The 21,332-nt window shown below is 42.7% G+C and overlaps 1 protein-coding gene across 2 annotated transcripts; it reads right to left on the reverse strand.

Moving 5' to 3' along the window:
• Positions 1-591: 591 nt before the first annotated feature.
• YBX1 (Y-box binding protein 1) lies at positions 592-20,692 on the reverse strand. Of its 2 annotated transcripts, XM_023632226.2 has the most exons (8): positions 19,971-20,692; positions 19,247-19,310; positions 10,479-10,512; positions 7,693-7,782; positions 7,090-7,392; positions 6,729-6,811; positions 1,625-1,890; positions 592-977 (listed from the first exon to the last, which is right to left on the reverse strand). In XM_023632226.2, exons 1-7 carry the CDS (start codon positions 20,134-20,136, stop codon positions 1,656-1,658), a joined length of 975 nt encoding a protein of 324 aa, XP_023487994.1. In that variant the 5' UTR covers positions 20,137-20,692; the 3' UTR covers positions 592-977; positions 1,625-1,655. The 2 variants fall into 2 exon arrangements, with proteins under 2 accessions (XP_023487994.1, XP_023487998.1); XM_023632230.2 differs by lacking the exon at positions 7,693-7,782 and having other exon boundaries at positions 19,971-20,524.
• Positions 20,693-21,332: the final 640 nt, after the last annotated feature.

Genomic DNA, 21,332 nt, shown 5'->3' on the forward strand with positions numbered 1-21,332 from the left:
GGCCTGAATGACCCAGAATGAGTCTCTGGACAGCAGCCAGACTAGTCCATAAAGGGAGTCAAACAGCATCTAAGGAGACATTTTAAAAGAATAGCCAGAACAGGCTTAGGTTACAAAGGAGCTGAGTTCACTGATCTCAATGTCTGTAGCCTTTCCACAGGTGTTACATTATGTTGTTACCGTCTCTAGTGACCGTGACGCCAGGCTCCATGGCAGGCACCTGACAGCTCTAAGGTGGATGCCTGCCTTCACTTGGCGGGCTGAAATCGGAGACAGAAAAAAGTGGCTTCCAGGGATGAGAATCCAGCTGGTCTTTGCTGGAGCATGTCCAGTCCCCTTTACCACTGCCTCCCAGCAGAAGGACCGTACAAAGAGGCCAACGGCTAGATTATCACAGTAAGTAAATATTTTCCAATTTTTAAGCACGAGCCCATAGTTACGTCACTTAATGAAGAATTACACATTTTAAGAAAATTTCCCTGAGCAATTACCAGTGAGTACCATCTATCTGCAGACAGGTCTAAGCTAAGGGTCCTACCACCAGCCAAGGATTTATAAACGAAAATAAAACAATACAGAAATATACACAAAGACAATTATTTAAGACCTTTATTAACAGGTGCTTGCAGTTTGTTGACTTTTTTGAAAAAATCAAGTTGTAAACTTTTATTACAAATTAAAAATGAGGTTCTTAAAAATCTCAACTTGACCAGATATGAAACAATTTAAAAACCTTTAAAGGTGTATTGAGAAAAACCAGGCTTTTTTTTTTTTTTTAAAAAACACGTTTGTCATTACCAAAAAGAGACATCTTTAGGTAAAAATAATAAAAACCCCATGCTGCATAGATAATGCAGATAGTTCTAGTTATCTGGTCAACAGGCAAAAAGCAAGCACTTAAGGTCTTCAGCTCCAATCTTTTGTTCATTTCTTATTGCTGGAATTTCATATTCATTTCTTCTTGTTGGATGACTAAACTGTAAAGAAAAACAAAACAAAGGTTATCTCGCACAGTTCACTGCAATGCTCTCTTAGGACACCACATGGCTCCAGTTCACATTAGCTAAGTAGGGAAGGCAGTGATTTACAAGAGGAGTGGACACTGCTGTGTGACAACAACGGTTACTTGCAGGTTCTGGATGACCTTTCGCCACCCACAAATAGTATAGAGGGAAAAGACGAAAAGAACTACTGGCTGAAAATGATAATTCAAGAGCCTAGCAGAGACAATTACATGTCTCTCAGTATCAAGTAAAGGCTGACAGCAAAGGAATCCCTTAATTTTGGAACTGATGATACGATGTCAAAGCTGCCACTTTCCCTGAAGATAATGTACTGAAATCACCAAACTCACTCAGAGAGGTTGACAGAAGGCTCTAATACTCAAGACACAACGTGAAGACAGGCCTCCAGGTAGAAGAACTGAGGTGACTGGAGGCCAAGAATGGTCTGATACTGGCCATTACCAAAAGGCAGAATTTAAGCAACTGTGAGATTAATTCAGACGGAAGACACTGTAAGTAAACACAGCTTACCTTACCTGATGGACTGGGTTTTTTCTCTTGCCTTAATGCATACCACTCAAGACTGCTCAGAGGCCTGAAGGCCACCTAGGCTTACTTACCCGGATGATGGTAGAGATGGTAAGCCGGCATTTACTCAGCCCCGCCCTGCTCAGCCTCGGGAGCGGACGAATTCTCAGCTGGTGGATCGGCTGCTTTTGTCTCTTTGCCATCTTGTGGTTTAGGGTTTTCTGGGCGTCTGCGTCGGTAATTGAAGTTGCGGCGGTACCGACGTTGAGGTGGCTGCTGACCTTGGGTCTCATCTCCTTGATTTTCCTTATCTTCTTCATTGCCATCCTCTCTAGGCTGTCTTTGGCGAGGAGGGCCCCTGGAATGAATATTGGGCAATCTTGCAATGATAAAACCTTCTTTCTTTAGCCCACCCACCAGTGTTAACACTTGATCCACTCAACCAAACACCATATCTGACCTTCCTGTCAAGTGGTCTGCAAGTAAGTTAGTAGAAATCATAGAGCAAACTTGGTTCATAGTTCACAAACAAGTATTTGGAAGTGTTAACTGGAAGATGAGCATTTAAATCTGGTTTTAATGGACTAGCAAACTTTTACACACACTATACTCTATTACAAAGTTAATCGTGAAATGACTAAAATGGGCACAACACCATCAAACTCTGATGTTATTTTAAAATGGGCTCTTGGGGCCAGCCCCATGGCGTAGTGGTTCAGTTCAGCACGCTCAGCTCTGGTGGCCTGGGTTCACATCCCTGACACAGATGTACACCACTCGTCAGCCACACTGTGGTGGTGATCCACATATAAAGTAGAGGAAGACGGGCACAGATGTTAGCTCAGGGTTAATCTTCCTCACAAAAAATAAATACATGAAATAAAATAAAAAAATATTAAAAGTAAAGTAAAATGGCTTTATGGCTTGGGAACAACTGCTAACCTTTGGAGACAAACACTTGCTAAAAAGGCAAGAAATCAAAATAAAAAAAGACGCCCTCCCCCCTGCATATAAATGACGGTACACAGCAACTGCTAGTCAATCATCAGGGAAATGCAAATCAAAACCCATGACACAACTTCATTATCTACTGGGATGGCCACAACCAAAAGGTCGGAAAATGACCAGCGTCAGTGAAGATGTGGAGAAACGGGAATTCCTCATACATAGCTGGCAGGAATATAAAATGGCACAGCAGCTTTGGAAACTCCTCCAAATTTTGAAGAGTTACTATGTGACCCAGCGATTTCACTCAAGGGTCTATACCCAATAGAATAATATTTTTAATAACAAAAAAATTAGAAACAACTCAAATGTTCATGAACTGATTTAGAAACAAAACATGATACCCATACAATGGAACATGATTTGTGCATAATAAGGAATCAAGTACCAATACATGCTACAACGTGGATGAACTTTAAAAACAGGCTAAGCCAGAGAAGCTAAGCACATAAAGAAGCCACATATTTTGATTCCATTTATATGACATGTCCACAAAAGGCAAATCCAGCGACAGAAAGTAGCCTAGTGTAAGCAAGTGGCTGGGATAGAGAGGAATGGGGAGTGACTGCTAATGGATATTTTTTGGGGGGAGGTGGGTGATAATGTCTGGAATCAGCAGTAATGGTTGCATAACTTTTTGAGTATACTAAAAGCCACTGAGTTGCACACATGAAAAAAGCTTAAGTGTTACATTCCATCAATATATTATCTTCAATGGCCTGAAATTAAAAATAACCCAGCACCAAAAAAAGATCACAACTTTTTTAATCATCGAGAAAAAGACACTCGATTTCTTTCCCTGGTGATTACAAACATCAGAAAACAGTGACGTTTTCTTGGCCTTTCCTCCATCCATAATCACAGCACCCCAGGAACACGAACGTTAACATCATGCCTTTTATACCTAACCTATCAGTCATCATAGGTTTTAATTCCAATTTAGATCTGTACACCCCATTTTTCACTTCTAAATCCTCCAATCTCCCAACTACCCATTCCAACCCCTCCCCTTCTCCTGAAACCTTCCCATTTTTTTGGAACTCATGGCCAATCTTTGGCAAAACTGCTCTGGCTTTCTCCTGCAGCCTACGAATGGAGCTGCCCCATCCCTATCACTGTGGCTTCTTAGACCATTCCCCCCATTTCTGTCCAAACCCCAAGCTTTCAAATCTTACGTTAGGCTGTGTGTCATTTACCATCATTTTCCTGTCGTAGTTATCATGACAGCCCCAAATAACCCAGGCTTTTAGATTCTTGGCCTCCCATCTGGTCCTTGTTTTCTACTTGAGTTTGCTCAATTTCAAGCATTCCACTCTCCAGTCAGCCCTTCTTATTCCTTCTTGTTCTCTCATTCTTTACTTCCACTAGGACCTATAATTCAGTGATCCTATCACCCAGCCTGTCCCTCACACTCCCTTAATCCTTACCTCCCCCCTTATGTAAGTATAAAGTTCACCATTTATCATTATAACCAATCCCAACCCCAGTATCTCCATCTGGGTAAACAAATGCAGGACAAATCCAACTCTCTGCCCAATCTGAGCCTGCTACTCAAAGCGGCTGGAAAAATACAACCATGCTGGGTGGATGCACTTTAAATTTGTGATTACTACTCTATTATTTGATTTCCCCTATTCTTCTTTTACAGATATAATTTCACATCTTTGTTCCAAACTCTCCAAACTTCCTCTCTTACCTCTCCTTTTGACTTTACTAACACACAGGCGGCCCACATACTCCGGGTTCTTACACAAGAAATGCCCATGGTTCCTAGTGAAAGGCCAACCCTTACTTGTGGACAAAACTATCCCAACTGAAGACAGTTCCAGCAGTCACTCTCCTGCCAACTGTCCTCTTCTATTGCATTTTTGAGCCTACAAATATGCTCTCATTTCCCATAAATAAGGATCCTTTCCTGAAGCCACTCTTACCTTAGTGCCACCTCATTTGTCTTTTTTTTCAGCAAAACTCCTGCTTTACCTGCCTCAGATCTCTTTCAATTTGCTCTTGGACCTATACCAATCAGGACTTCAGCCTACACATTATAGGCAATATGTGTCATTTACTATTCAAACTGAACAAAAAAATTCCTGGATAAATGGTCTGGAAAGCCCTGCATTCATTGACAGAATCATTGTAAATTTTAAGGCAATTCTATGTCACCATAGGAGTTATCTGGCACTGTCAACAAGTCTATCCATTCGAATGAAGACTATGAAGTCTAACTTAAATCAAAAAGCAAACAGTAAAACTGAAGCACTCAACAAAAATTCATGTGCTATTTTTAAGGACACAATGAAACTAGGCAGAAAATTTAAGCAGTTCTACAGTGTAACAAAAAGGTAAATCAAGGATTCTGCTGTTGGCACCCATGGATGTAATGGATAGACTGCCATGAAAGCTTATCTTAGACCAACTTTAAAACATTTAACACTGTTTAAAAAATGCTATTGTGATATTATTTGCAATATTTCTGCAAGGTATCTATGTTTAGGTTTAAAACAGTTTGAACCATAATTCAGTTCAAGATCAACAAAGCCTAACAATCTGTCAGCATGAAAAATAATTTTCCTCACTCAACAGGAAGAGCTCATCTATCTCCAACATCCAGCACACAGCCAACACAATCTCCTGGTGGCTCCAGTATTAGAGAACTCCAATTTCAGTGAACATCAGCTAAGACTTGAGCTCGTTTTCATGAATTAGAAACTCTCAGGACAGAACATACATCAATGGAAAGAAGGAAAAAATACATCACAGACATGGCTATTGCAAAACTCAACATACAAGGGCCAGCCCTGTGGTGCAGTTGTTAAGTTCAGTGCGCTCCACCTTGCTGGCCCAGGTTCAAGGGTTCAGATCCCAGGCTCAGACCTATACCACTTGTCAGCCATGCTGTGGCGGTGACCCACATATAAAGTGGAGGAAGACTGGCATGGATGTTAGCTCAGGGCTAATCTTCCTCAGCAAAAAATTCAACAGACATATACTGATGTAGGTAATATAATCTCAATTGGGCTTCCTAGTTCCTAAAGCTCCACTGAGTGCTCATTTTCGTAAAACAGAGAAGTTGTAGTTAGAAACCTCCTCTCTTCTACAGTTCAACGTATTTTGAAGACTTCTATATTGTATTTTGGGTACTTTTATAGTAAGGAACTTGTTTTTCTTTTTTTTGGTAATATTGGCCCTGAGCTACTAACACCTGTGCCAATCTTCCTCTATTTTTCGTATGTGGGATGCCGCCACAGGATGGCTTGATGAGTGGCGTGTAGGTCTGCGCCCAGGATCCAAACCCGTGCACCCCAGGCCACCAAAGTGGAATACATGGAACGAGCCACAATGCCACTGGGCTGGCCCCAGTAACTTGTTTCTTAAAACTTATTTGGACATCTACAGTGAAGGTTGCTACATAAGCGATTATCAGTTAAGAAGAGTTATTACTGTATTGGGTTTTTGAGTATATTACCAGTTACCGTTAGGGATCACTTGTAGAGACTCAATGCTTTGATATAAGACCCTTTCAAGAATTACCTGTACACACTATTCCATCCTGCCAGTGTGGGACTGGGACTACTGCATCATGGTGCACTACACTTATGTACTAAACATGTCTGGCTCATGGAGCTCTTCCCCAATTAGTCTATACTCTAATCATTAAACATCCTCCATTTAAAAAGGATTCTCTAATACCCAAGCAGGTAGGTTGGTTGGTTAAGGCTAATATGGAATTGGGTTTCTTTTTCCCAAAATGTAAATTCTTAATGGAGTGATTTCACTTTGCAACTTTAGGGTGACAAAAAAAGTACCTACTTACACTGAGACGTGTTTAATGAAAAATTGTGCCATCTCAAAGATAAAACTCTGTTGATTCTTCATTTATGATACGGTGCAGTTCAGAGCCTAATGCTTAAAAGATTACTTTTACCTTTCTCCTTCCCAATGAAGCAGGTCTTAATTCCATACCCTCATTAGAGGGGGAGGAACAACAACTGTATATAAAGTAGAGCTCATCTACACAAGCAGCAAAGATGCAAAGAACATACTCTCAAAGACAACTGACTTCAGGTTCACCTTAGCCATCTGCTGAAAGAAAATGTGAGCACTAACTGATAAATGACTCAAAAAGACAGCAGGAGACGACGCGACCAAGTCCTAACAGATGTCAGAGAAATTTTTTAATGAAAACCATACCTGCGGAATCGTGGTCTATAACCCCGATACATATTCTGCCTCACTGGTCTACCTTGTTCTCCTGCACCCTGGTTGTCAGCACCCTGAAAAGACAATGCACATTGAGCCAAATGGATCAGTAACAGTAAAAACCCAACCAGACAAACCCAAAGTCTAAATACAGAAGTTAAAAGTAAATAAAGGAAATCACCTAATAACTGTGATTATAAGTCATTAAATTTCTGGTTATTAGGAATCAAAAAGTGCTTCCTGTAAGATTAATCCAATATAGGGGAAGACACCCAGGAAATGTTTAAAATGCAGTCCTATCAAAAGTTACCACATGCTGTTGTCCATCCTTTTACTTTCTGGTGAGACTTACCTCCATCACTTCTCCTTGCACAGGAGGGTTGGAATACTGTGGTCGACGCCCATAGGGTCTCCGCATGTAGTAAGGTGGGAACCGTCGCCTGCGGTAGGGCCGGCGCTGTTGAGCCTGGCCTTCGGGAGCGCTCTCCGATCCCTCATTCTTTTCCCCACTCTCACTATTCTGGTAATTCTGCTGGTAATTGCGTGGAGGACCCCTGCGACGTGGATAGCGTCTATAATGGTTACGGTCTGCTGCATATTTACTGCCTTGCACTGGAACTCCACCAGGGCCTGTAACATTTGCTGCCTCCGCACCCTACAAAAGCCATCATATATTGACAGTGACAATGGAATTAAGTACACTTAACCAAATTTACACAACACAAACAAAAAAAGAGTCTATGTGGCCAGGGGTGCATAGAAATGATTAACTATTAGTTCCTCACTGCTCTGAAGAGATCGCCCTCTAACTGCAGCCAGCACATTAGGTTTGATGCACCTGTGTTCATGTGGTCACCTGACCCATCAATCCACATTAGAGCCACCATCCTCACGGATGAGATCTCCACAATATTGCCATACTGAAGTCAAACCTTTACACAAAAAGCATCCTCACCTTTTCTCCTTCAACAACATCAAACTCCACAGTCTCTCCATCTCCTACACTGCGAAGGTACTTCCTGGGGTTATTCTTCTTTATGGCAGTCTAGTAATATCACATTCCAAAAATAGATTAACAGGGGAGAATAATGTGCTTTTTCATTTAAAATGTACCAGAGTCAATATTATTTTAGCTTGGATACAATACTTAAATTTACCTTTAATAAGACCAAACCGTCAATAAATTTAGGAAAACAGGGACCAATGCTACCCCCAACCTCAACCACAATACTCCAATCTTACAAGGCCCCAGCATTTTACCACTATTTTCCAAACTAAAACAAATAATTTAACACTCAAGACAGACACAACAATATACATTTTTAAAAAATGCTTTTTGCAAAAGCATTATGTGTAGCTTTGAACAAAATGAGGATATCCACCTATCCCCCAAAGACTGCACTTAATAGTAGAAGCTAGCCCCACACAGGGCCAGTTTAGATGACAGGCGAGTTGAGGTTTGCACGCTTCAAAGTTGACCAAACCAACTTGTCCCTGTGGTACCATATCCAACTCAATTGCAAAGGTCAACCAAAATCCCTTCCAACCTGTGATAATACTTCAATGGAAGTGCAATTCACATGTATTAACCGTGTCACTTTTTATATTTTCTGACTGCATGGGACAGTTGGTTATTACCTCCCCCAATACAATAAGTCTCATTGTTACTTGTTCTCTAGACTGCTACAACCAAGTAAAAGGGGAAGAATAACACCTCACATTTGTGTGTAGTACTTCCACTAAGTTCTTTCATATATTACCTATTCAATCTCCTTGTGACAGATGACATGAGGTATTATTACTCCTTTTTAACAGATGATAAAACAGGCTTTTAAAAGTTAGGTGACTTGCCCAAGGTCGTGCAGCTAATAAGCAGCTGAGTGTGGACTTTTCTAAATCCAGGTCTTGGGACTGCAAACCCCATGTTCATCCTACTACATCACAGTGGGATTCATTACCGGATCACCCATGCATTTCCACTCCAGAGGAGGCAGGACAACCAACAAATCTGAAGTCAATTAAGCTAAGTTGCCCAGAACTGCAGTCTCCTTGATACACCACTAAGACCTGAGCAGCCAAAAGTCCCAAGAAACAACTAAATGTTGAAACCACTTCCAAAATAAAGAGGAAAGCATATTGGTGACAACTTGTGGGTCAGTACAAGTGGGTGTCATGCGTTCAGCCAAACAGTTGATCTCATCTGTCATCTAAACTGTCACAAAGTTTTCATACCTTTCATATATAGCCACCTCTCAATTACCTGCAGTCATAGGGGATAGCAGAAGTCTGGATAATTAAAATCCCAAAACTACTATTTCGGTCAGCATCCTCAATGCCCTCCCCCACACTCCTCAAACCTTTTAGTGTTGCTGACAGGCCTTGCTGTCTCTTGTTCCTAAGTCTACATATTCCCTTGAACATCAGAAGGGAAGTTAAGGAACACGTAAAAATTGGTTCAATTTTATAAAACAAACATTTGCTTTAAAATAACATCGTCTGAGCAGTCCTATATTTATGTGATGAATTTAAATGTTCCCATACTTGTATTTGTTCCTGCTATTATCTGATAGGGTTCTGGACATACTAGAAATTGATCTGGCTTTCCCCTTCATTGCCACTGAATGCTGTAGAGGACACTTCAGAGAGCTACAAAGCACCAACCCAAGACAGCCCTTCCTAAGAAGTATGCTGCCATGCAAGCTCGCACCTGCCTGAACAAAGGTATGGTGTGGAAAGTGACTGTCTTTTGATGTCTGGATTACAGTATAAAAACCTGGTTTAAAAGTTTTGATTTTCAACACAGTAGTTCAACAGTCTTATGAAAAAATTGCAGAGCACGTAAGTACACACATACAAACGTGTTTTTCCTACCTACTGCATAACTGTGAGGGTAATTAAGTCCAATGGAGCCTATGATATACTTAAGTTTGCGATATTAGCGTTCATTTGGCAATCTCTTATTTTAAACAATAAATTCCTTAACCCTCAAGCGTATTTCAAAATATTTCCCTTAAATGGTATTTGAGAAAGTTCAGCACGTAGTAGCTATCCCTATGTTATTTTTTCCCTCTCAAAACACTAAAGCTAATCTAAAAATTATTTAGTGATTAATTGCCAACTTTGCCACACTGCCTTTTCACTTAACCATAAACTAGTGGCGATTTCTAAATTTTCCAAGTCAGCCAAAATTCTCCAGAGGTAAAAACATCTTACCCATTCAAAGTGCTTTACAATAAAGAGAAGGAGCTACATTACTTTGCTAGTTTTCTAGCATTCATTTCAGATTAATGTTTTCCAGCTTTGTTCTAGCTATTTCCCTCCTGATTACTGTGATCTGTCCTCACCAGAGGTAAACCTAATAGCATTTGAAAATATCTCGTCAAAGTTTCTGTCTGTTCATAGCAACATTAGTTCAAGTTTAGGTTAATGGCGGTTTTTTGTTAATCTTAAATTAGGTTTGAAAATTCAGTGTACTGAGTTAAGCAGATTCAATATTTTACAAAGCTACAACTATTAACAAAATACCAATTTGAAACACCTATTTTAATAAAGTGAACTGACAATACAATGTTTCAATGTATACATTTAAGCATGCTACCACTCTTCCTGTGGGAACTAAATGAATTCTTTGGTGGTTGGGCTTAATAATCTTTTTGCAAAGAACAACAGTTGAGAAGACATCCACCCTTTTCTTCTGAGAGGCCTTGAGCTGGAAGTGTAAAGATCCACACGAGCACTCACCTGGTGTACAAATACATCTTCCTTGGTGTCATTCCTGCAAGACAGGACCAAGTTGAACCAGTTAGAAAATGGAATATATTTCACAGTGCCAAAGATTAAAAACAAAACTAGTAAGCCATCATGATTTCTGCTTTAAAGACTAAGCTGTTGCCAACAGTTGTAACCTCACTACCTGTAGAAGATTAAAAAAAAAAAAAAAAAAAAAAGCCTAAAATCAAAGTGTGACCTAACTAAGCTATTAAGAGGGTAGAAGTGACTAGCAACAGCTGTCTTGTCACTCCTTATCTTTATATTTCCTTCCATTATTTCCCAGCTTCCTTCTTTTTCACTTCGTCCTCAATCATTTCCTCATCACCATTTCCAATTCCCAACTCTTCTTGAGGTCCTAAAAGTGACCACTAAAACCCCCTAAGAATGCAGAACACCAGGAGTGAGCCCTAACATAAACTATGGACTTGGGGTGACAATGACATGGCAATGTAAATTGTAACAAACATATCTCTTTGGTGTAAGATCGCAGGGGAGGCCACGTGGGTATGGGCATGTCGTATACAGGAACTCTGTATTCTCTGCTCAATTCTGCCACGAACCTAAAACTGCTCTTAAAAATAAAGTATTAATTTATAAAAAGAAAAAACCATAATGAAGTATAAACATGGACACCACCAGTATCCACATTATTCACCTGGCAAACATGGTACTTCAAGGTTATAAAAGGAATATTAGAAAATGTACCAAACTACTTATTTAGTCAGGACAATCTTTTTACAAATAGTACAAAGTAGGCAATACATGAGACAGTCATCCCTGGAAAGCAGCTTAGGGAGATGCTTTATGGAGACAAACACTAAACAAAAACTCACTAATGATGTCATGCCAGACAACATAGTACTCACTTATTCTGCTGAAACTAAATCAACCTACTAGGGATTATCATGGCCAAAGTGTAAATGAATTTTAGGAAGAAATTCGACTGCTCAGAAAATGCAGTTTCAGCCAAGATAGACAACTATGGTTTAGATGCATTACACTGATCTAGTTACAATTTGTCAAATGACTACCCAGAAATTCAAGGAAATGCTAACATAAAACCAAATTTTTAGCCCTCATTCTACTGTTAACAATTCTCTGATGCTGGAAAGCTGCCTCCTCACTGGATCCTTTCTTCACCTGCAAAATGGGAAAAACGAAATAGACACAGAGCAGCTTACGTTATAGAGGGTTTAAGCTCCAGATACTGTGCCACATGCTTTAACTGTATCACTCAATCCTCACAATCCTGAGGCAGATGCTATTATCAACCCCCATCCTATAAACTGGGAAAATAAAGTATGTGGTCATTTCCTCACAGTGGTAGGTCTGACTCTCCAGGCCCTGGTCTTCACTATGCTGAAAACTCAAAAAGGACCAGTCTGGAAATCCTTCCATTTTAGCTTTAGAAGTAGGTAACAGCATATGGTTTCTCCAATTTTCTGAAAAGACTACAAGCAATAAGGATCCCTATACCCTTGCCTGCAGTACACAGTTATTCCGTGATGAGACCAGGGCTCTGCTACATATTCCCCCACACAACCCTTCAACATGTAAAAACCATTCTCAGCTCACAAACCAAACCAAACCAGTTGTGACTTGGTAGTTTTTTGACCCCTGATCTACAGTAACACTGGAAAAAATGCATGCCGTGGCCACTAGAGATCTTACTGAAGAAGGAAAAGCAGCAATTAAAATACTTTCACCTAGCACGCAGCATATTGTAGGAACATGGTGGGTTCTCACATTTTAAAAATATTTATTGAGCGTCTACTATTCACTTAATACTAGGCCAGTTTCTAAAATTAAAATGTAATTACCGTCACCTTTTACTGTTCTAAAAGCTATTCTTTCACATTATTCCATCTTATTAGTTATTCCAAAATCTGCCACAAGCCAGTGGGCCTACAATGAAAGGATAGCAAATCCAAAGGCTTCATTCATCCCTTTAAAATAAAGGTGAGTATAGTTATGCACCACATAATGTTTCTGTCAATGATAGACTGCACACACAACCACATATTCGAGAGCGGTCCCATAAGATTAGTATCATACGGCCTAGGTGTGTAATAGGCGATACCATCTAGGTCTGCGTAAGTACACTAGATGACGTTCACATGACAACAAAATCTCCTTAACCATGGATTTCTCAGAACGTATCCCTGTCTTAAGCAATGAATGACTGTATTTTCTTGTGCTGGCCAGCTAGCTACTATGCTAAGCACCAGAAATAAAAATAAGACATGACCTATCCTCAAGGATTTTAATCTAGAAGGCCACCACCATTCAATCCAACAGAGCAGCTGAATGACCAATATGGTTTTCTGCATATTATAGTATGTTTAGCCATACTAATCAGAGAGAGGAGCAGGTGGTATGTAGAGTACAGCAGTTAAGAACTCCTTACTAGAACCAGTGGAGCCAAAACTGGAATCCCGGCTATCCCATTAGTAATGACATGCTCTTAGGCGAGTTGCCTTATTTGTTAAGTTGGGGATAACAGCAACCACTTATTATGTGTTCACTATTTCTTTTTTAAACCCAGTGAAAGCCACACTATATTCAAATCCAAGCCTATCCATACTGCTGCCACTTGAAACAATTATTTCACTTGCAGTCTGGTGCCCAGAACTGCTGTCCAATAGAAACAAAATATACGGGGCCAGCCGGGGGTTCACCGGTTCAGATCCTGGGCGTGGACCTACGCACAGCTTATCAAGCCATGCTGTGGCAGCACCCCACATATAAAATAGAGGGGGGTGGGCACAGGTGTTACCTCAGGGCCAATCTTCCTCAAAAATAAAAAAGAAACAACATACAAGCCAAATATAAGCATATTTTCTAGTAGCCATAAGTAAAAACAGGTAAAATTAATTTCATTATTTCCACATGTATAATCAATAAAAAAACTGAAGTATTTCACATTTCTGAAAACTAGATTCACACACTCAAGCTACTCAAAAAGTGGTTCAAAACACTAAATTGAGTATCAGTTTTAAGGTACTAATTAGAATAAAAATTCATTTTCTCAAGTGCCCTAGGCAAATTTCAAGTGCTCAACAAGCACATGTGTCTGATGGCTACTGTACTGGACAGCATGGGTCTACACTACTCCATCAGCCATCACTCTGTTTATCACATGCCAGCCCTCCCAGTCTCCTGCAATCAAGTGTACTCTTTCGGTTGTATTCTTCTACTCTACCCCATGTTAATAAGGACACTATTTACTGCAGAAAATTTAATGAAAAACACACTTGGAAGATTTTCTCACCTACCTAGAAATACAGTATTGTTCTTATTCAGCAAATGAGGACACAATACTGACTTCAAGGAAAAAGGAATCACAGAGCAAGGGGCTGAAGAGAAAAGGGGACACCGTTCTAAGTTAGAGGAATGCTAAAGAAAGAGGAAGAAACCCTGCTGGGATTGAAAGAAAATGGAAGTCTCTTCAAGAGTTCCTAATGTAGCACAAAGAAGGGAAACCATGCAGCCAGCACTAAACCCCTATACTACTAAATATATCCAACTTAAAAAGGGTCTTAAGATATCCTAAAATTTTACGAAACATTTTTAGCCAATTCACAGAACTGCCATCAGACAGACCTACCATACACAGGCTCATCCATTCACAACCAAATGCTCTTATGCTATTACCTTGTTGCAGATTACCACACCAAGCCATTCCAACAGCTTAACATGCCCAAATGCATAAATTTATGATCCTATAGCTATAAAAACAAACTCCAGGATTTAGCATCTATAAGCTCCAGAACCCAAAGCATCCAGACATCGAGTCCTGCAGATGTGCCCTAAGATCACAAACCCCACTTATCTTTTCACTTGTTCTCTATTAAACACTCCTCACACCCAACAGATACACTCTCATTTCCTACACTACTTTCTACCCTTCTGCCTTAGGTGAACTGGATAGTAGATGCTTCCAAGAGCTGAGACTGGAGTATAGGAAACTAAGCAACCACAGCCCCAAGTACTAGAAAAACAGGTGAATACACTAGCTCTCTATTCTAGATTTTAAGATGAAAAGATTTTACATATCAAAGACTTGGCGAACACAGATGACTTCTGCCCAACTTAAGATCAGTTGTTAACATAGCCAGAATATAAATCAATCCTAAAGTGCCAAGTCACTGTCTTACTAAGAGCCCCAGTTCTCAATACATAGTGCTTTTTAAGACTGCCAATGACACATCACGACTTGGGGACTACTTAAATTTTTATCTTTTTATGCCTCCCTCCTCCCCATCTCTTCCTCAGCACCACACTGCCAAGTCTTTAACCATTCCCCAGCACGACAACATTTAGTCAATTATGTTGTATACTATCCATGACTTCTATGACTTAAGATCAGTCTGACTTTAACTGCCCAAGAGACTTGGCAATCATCTTTCCACAGGTCTACAAACTTTTAAAGGACCACATAGCATTTTAGGCTTTGTGAGGTCAGGCTCTGTGGCTATTCTTTCTTCCTCTTCTTCTTCTTCAAAAAAAAGGATTGGCACCTGAGCTGACATCTGTTGCCAAGCATCACCCCCCCCCCCCCCCCCCCCCGACCCGGTCCCAGTCCCCAAAGCCCCCAGTACTTGGTTGTATATTCTAGCTGTAGGTCCTTCTGGGTAAGCTATGCGGGATGCCGCCTCAGTATGGCCTGATGAGTGGTGCCATGTCCGCGCCCAGGATCCGAACCAGAAAACCCTGGGCCACTGAAGTGGGGAGCACAAACAACCACTCCACCATGGGGCCAGCCGCTCTTTCTTCTTTTTTAAACAACCCTTTAAAAAGGCAAAACCCATTCTCAAATCACAAGTCACATAAGAACAGAAGTAAAAAGATTCAGAAGTGGGATAAAGGTCTAACGTTCCCTCCTTTAATTCCTTAACTGCCTCCCAATATTAGCTATTAAGCAAGTCCTTTAATTCATAAAGCCAATCCACATGCTGAACTGGAACTATTATGCCAATCCCCAACTACATGAAATTGGCAGTGAGAAGCAGAGAGCTTTTCAGATCTGGGGAACTAGTAGTCAGCACATAAGAGCTTCGGTGACATGCTGGAGATCTTTCAATGGCTAAGAATATCCACCCTAACAAATTATCTGTAACAATGTGGACAACAATCAATTTGAAGATGACTAGGGTCTATTTTCAGAGACGGCATAATAGCACTTAGTAAACACAAACTCCAGAGTCAGAAAAGCGAGTTCAAATCCTAGCTCTGCAACTTACTAGCTATGCTTCCTGGGGCAAATTTACCCAAACTTTCTGTGCCTCAGAACAGCACTCACACATCAAAAGTTTTGAAAATTAATTTGTTCATTTAAAGCATTTACAATAGTGCCTGGTACAAGTACTTAATAAACACTAGCTACTTTTATCACCATGTGTGAAGGAAGTCACCTTTATCAGTTATATACACATGGGATCCCCAAAAGGGAGACTGAACGTGACAGCCATGACTAAGTATTTTTGTAAAGAGGGATAGCTAAGCCTCTCCCTGGCTTGGTTTATTATACCTCTTCCTAAACCATGAGTAATAAACTCAAATGCATATACACAGGCCAAGCAGGAAGGGCAGTCAATACCAGGAGAAAACTAAGCCTGACAGACTGTGGTAAAAAGGGAAATGTATGTCCCATTTAAAAGTGATTAATAATACGCACGGCCAGTTGATTTTTATTTACATGGGACTACAGGCCCCAAAGCTAAAATTTATCTTAAAAAAGATGATAATCTGATATTTTTGGCATTATCTCCTGAGTTTTAAATGTCGGTAATTAATTCCAATTCTTTTTAAGACACTGTACTGTCCAAATGAAACATCTGGGGGTAGATTTAACTAGTAGGCCACCAGTTTGTGACCTCTGTCCTACGTGAGTCTCTTTGCTCCAAATTCCTTGCCCACTCAAAATATTAGAATGACTAATTTAGCATTTTAAGTACACTGGAGAGCAGAAAAGTACTCCTATTCTGGTCACTATAAAAGATGCATACCCCACTGAAAAGTAAGTTGTTACTGATTCATGCCAACCTTTCACGAGTCTGGTGAGCATGGATTAAACCTCAACAGCTGGAAGCAAAAGACAAAATCTGGTTTCTAGATTTAAAAAGCAGACAATGAAACCCTGAAACCACTGACCCCTGTAGTATCCTTCCATTGATGTCTTCAATAGTTTGGAGTGAAGTTTTTCATAATAAAATGAAAAGTCATTTTGGGGAGCTAATAAACCCTTCTAGTCACATAATCCAATTATCTTTTGCAGACACAGCACACAAAGGAATTCCTCAGAATTCCTAGATTACATGGCCTAACAAAATTAAGCCAAAATTTTTGCTATTTTTAAAGCTCCATGCTCTTAATTTAGCACCTTTTATACAATAAAACTATCAAAAGAAAACCCTTTAAAAAATAATTCTACCAAGGCTATAAAAATTATCACAGATAATTCAGATTGAAATGCTTACAATGAAAATATGTTTCTTAGAAGACAAGAAATTTACATTAAAATATCCACTTTAATTACAAAAATCTTAAGAATCTAGAATATATTCTTCGTAGAATTCCAAGCTTAAAATTAGTGTCAAGGTAATCATCGCAAACACTGCATCTTCTCCTTTACAGGACCGCTCCCCCACCCCTTCAGGAGAGCCAGGTGCCTCCAGCCCTGTCCACACACTGAGCCAACTGCTAACTCCCCAGAACTGTAGTTCTTTTAAGACATATATCTTCCTGGACTTAACCGTAGTCGGATTTTACAGTATCTTAACTCAAAAAGTCTGAGAATCACTGAAACGACCAGTTTAGAAATATAAAAGTTTAGGTTAGGAAAGTCCAAACAAAGGATCATCAAATGCCAATTTAATTGTACATTGAACTTGCCCTGGAAGATGACCAACTGAGTTGATTGCAAGTCAGAACAGAGATATTCAAAGAATGGTATCTCATACAATAACAATGGAGTATGTAAAGAACTCCTCTTACTGCGAGTATCAACTGTTTGCTTCAAAAATATCATAATCTATGGCCATTTAACAAAATGCAGCAAAACAGAGGGCACATGCTACACGTTGAAAGCACACACAAACTACAACCTAACCACGGAAAAAGCTGCAAATTACAGTCCCTTCTGATGCGCATACCAGCAATATCCTATCATTATCTTGGGTCAAGGGTTAAAAGCAATGGTTTTCAAGATATGGGCCACAAGTCATAATCACCTGAAATTCTTGTTAAAAATGTACCCCAAACCCAACGAATCCAAGCTAGGAAGGAAGACCTCAGGAATTTGCATTTTTAATACCCTTCCATGGTTAGCACACTTAAATTTGAAAACCACTGGTTTAAGGGTTAGGACAGGAAGAAGAATGAGAGTAAGATAGAGATACTAAGTGATGCTCACAATCAACCAACTAAAAACTGGTCAAATATAAGCACCAAAGCACTCCTTTCCCTCCTAATTAGTAACTCGTTATAAAAGAACATGACAAATGTAGCCTTAGCTTTGTCACAAGGCAGTGTAAAAACAGATGGAAAATTCCTAAAGATTCTGGAAGAAACAAAATGTTTCTCCATAACTGCAAACGTGGAAAACGGACCATCAAATACTTACAATCACTTTTGCTTTAATACTTTATTATGTCTGTCTGTGAGCTTGATCTCGCCCATTTGGTTTCCTGAAGTGGTATGCATTTCACAAACATGCGGTGTTACTACTTAATCTTAAGTGTTCTTTTGAACATCTAGTCGTTTAAGGCCTTCTGAAATATGGAAGAAAGAAAACGCCGAGATGGTGTCACACCTGTAAGGCCCACATGGTACCAGCAGCCCGGTGCCCTCCACCCCTGTAGCTGCACTAGTGGCCCTGGCAGCCATCTTGAAAACGATGCCCGGCTCCAAGGAGACCACTGAAGAGCGCCGTGAGCAACCTGTGCGTTACCATCACTACGGCTACAAACAGTCCTGAGGATTAATCCTAAGGATGTAGTTTGTAGCTTCTCCTTCACACACGAAGAACAATGTTATCGCAGACTAAGGCCACTCTAATAAGCTATAACCAAAGCTGTCATAAAAGTCATTTAACAGGTATAACTTCAGGGCAAGAGGAGAAAGAAAAATTGAGAAAAGGAAAGACCATTTTCTTCCAGCTGTTACTCTACGAATAAGAGCAACTCTGCTGTCAAAGTAGTCCTAACATGAAATTTATCCGAGGCATTCAAGACAGCACACACTGAAATGTCACAACAAAGGCAATAACTTTATAGTCAAAAGGACAAGGCTCCCCATCCTGGCACTGTCAAATCCCGTTACCTCCGAAGGTTGACAGCCTGTAAACACCCTATGCACTAATTAGTGGGTCACATTCTCAAATACGGGTTTCAAGAATGTATAAAAAGATGACAAGGACAAAAATGGGGTGGGCCCAAGCCTAGGAGAATTAGACTAGGTCTTCGTTTCCTCGGGTCGCCCTGTTAGTTGGCTCGCTCGCTCCGCTTGCCTTTTAAATTGCTTTGCAGCATAAGCAGCCTTTTAAATTGCAGATTAATATTTAGCTGCAAAACAAAGAATCTCTACATCCACTAATCCCTTCCGTCATCAGAGGAAACAAAACCCACACCAACAATACACCAGAGGTGGCAAGCTACACCTGCTCGAGCCATCCCGAGCCTGCAGAGGGAGCGGAGCATGCAAGACGTGGGCCCGGGCTTCCGCGGCGGTCATCTCACCTGTTGATGAAACCATATCCGTTTCTTACATTGAACCATTTTACTGTTCCCAAAACCTTCGTTGCTGGAAAGAGGGAAGAAAAAACCCACGATTACCAGACATCCATTTTTTTTTCAAACCGCCACGCTTCAGCATCCGGTCCCTCCCGCGCTCCCCGGCGGCCACCTGACAGCCTTTCTCTGTTCGGGGCCCGCTCGCCGGCGCCCGAGCCGCGCACGTGGGTGAGCTCGAGGCCCCGAGGCCAGGCGGCCGGGGCGCGGGCGCGGGTGCGGCCGCGGGGCGCCGAGCACGTGAGGAAGGGGAAGCGGCCCGGCCCACTCCGGCCTGCGTAGGAGGCGCGCCGCGCCCTCGGGGCACACGCGGAAGGGAGCGGGTGGGGACGGAACAACGGCGTGCGGGCCCAACGCACGCGGCCGGCGGGCGCCGAGGGGAGGGACCCCGCCGCACACGCGGCCGGCGGCGCGCAGCCGCCCGGGGGAGGGGCGCGCGGCCGCGCGGGGTCCGCAGGGGGCGCGGGAGGCGGCGCGCGCGCGCCCGCCGGGCACGCGGAGCGGGCGGGCGGGCGGGCCGGCGGCCGCGAGTGGGGCGGCCTGGGGGAGGGGCGGCCGCGCGCCGCCGACTCGGTGCCCCCGGCCGCGCGCCCGCCGGCTCGCCCCGCTTGGGCTAACGGTTCCGCCGCCAGGCTGCCCTACGGCCCCACCCCCGTCCCCGCTCGGCCCTCACCGATGACCTTCTTGTCCCCGCCGGCAGGCGCCGCCGATGTGAGGCCGCCCGGGCCGCCGCTCCCTGCGCCGCTGCCCGTGGTGCCGGGCTTGGTGTCGGCAGCGCTGAGGGCGGGGGCGGCGGGGGGGGCGGCGGGCGGCTGCTGGGTCTCGGCCTCGCTGCTCATGGTTGCGGTGATGGTGACTGGGGCCGGCTGCGGCAGCTGCGGCTCCTCCCGGGGTGTGATGGTAACTAGGCCGGCGGCGGCGGTGGGGCTGCTCAGGGCTCTCTGGGGTCCGCTCTCCGCTCCCGCTACCGATCGAACTAGCGAGAATGGCGGGACGGGCGGGATAAGCCCTGCGATCGACCCGCCCTAAGCATCGTTCACTGGCCAGCGTTGCTGTCAATCTCACCACCTGACCTCAACTCCTGGCTTCTACTGGCTAATACTTTATCGCTCTTCCACTCTCATTGGCTCTTAGGCGGCTAATTCGGCCGACCTACAACCGTTCCTGCCTCCGCCGCCGCCATAGAGACCGGAACTAGAATTAGAGTAGAGTCACCACGAGAACCATAGAGTGCCCGAGAGGACGGGCAGAGAGAACGTGACTTTCACGAGGCTGCAGCCTGGGCGGGAGGGCCCCACGTCCAGGGTTGTGCCCTGGCCGAAGGAAGGACACAGCCAAACACCTGAGCCGGGATTACCCAGCCTGACCCGGGGGCTTGGAAGGGGGCCCGACGACACCTCAGCCACATGTGGAGAGAAGGCCTCCCTCCCTGCTCCAAATATGGTCCTTGTGACCTCAGACCATTACTGCGGATAGAGCCGTCTTTTCTACAATGGCCGTGTACTCGCAGCACAGCCGAGGGTCTCTGGAACAGACTTAACCGTATGCATTCAAAGAGCGCCTGTTTTCGGCGGAGCAGTCACCTTGGAGGGGTACGCAGGCTCTCAGGCCGCCCCTGCTCAGCATATTTGGGGCGGAGGGCTGGGGTGTACTTCATGGGGACCCGCCTTCGGATCCATCTTACCAGGCATAGAAGGACTATCTTGTTAAGTATTCATGTCCTTTTGTATTGGCCCCAAATCAGATTTAATTTCAGCTCACGTCTACTGAGCAAGCTAGGGATTTTTCTTGCATTTTATCCTTACAGCAACCACGTGAAACAGGGATTACTGTCCACGTTTCAAAAACGATTTATAATTGAGGCTGCCACCTGATGTAGCTGAAGTCCTCCACCTTCATTCGTCTTTCTTAAGCTCTCCTAACTGCTGGGGCAGGCTAGTTCACCAGTCAGTTTCTGCTTTCTTAAATCCAGTCTAGAAATGAAGGCAGAAATTTAAAAACCCCACATTCCAAACACTCCACCGCTGCAAAAGCA

The sequence above is a fragment of the Equus caballus genome, chromosome 2 (genome assembly GCF_041296265.1).
Source record: "Equus caballus isolate H_3958 breed thoroughbred chromosome 2, TB-T2T, whole genome shotgun sequence".
In the NCBI taxonomy this organism is placed as follows: domain Eukaryota; kingdom Metazoa; phylum Chordata; class Mammalia; order Perissodactyla; family Equidae; genus Equus; species Equus caballus.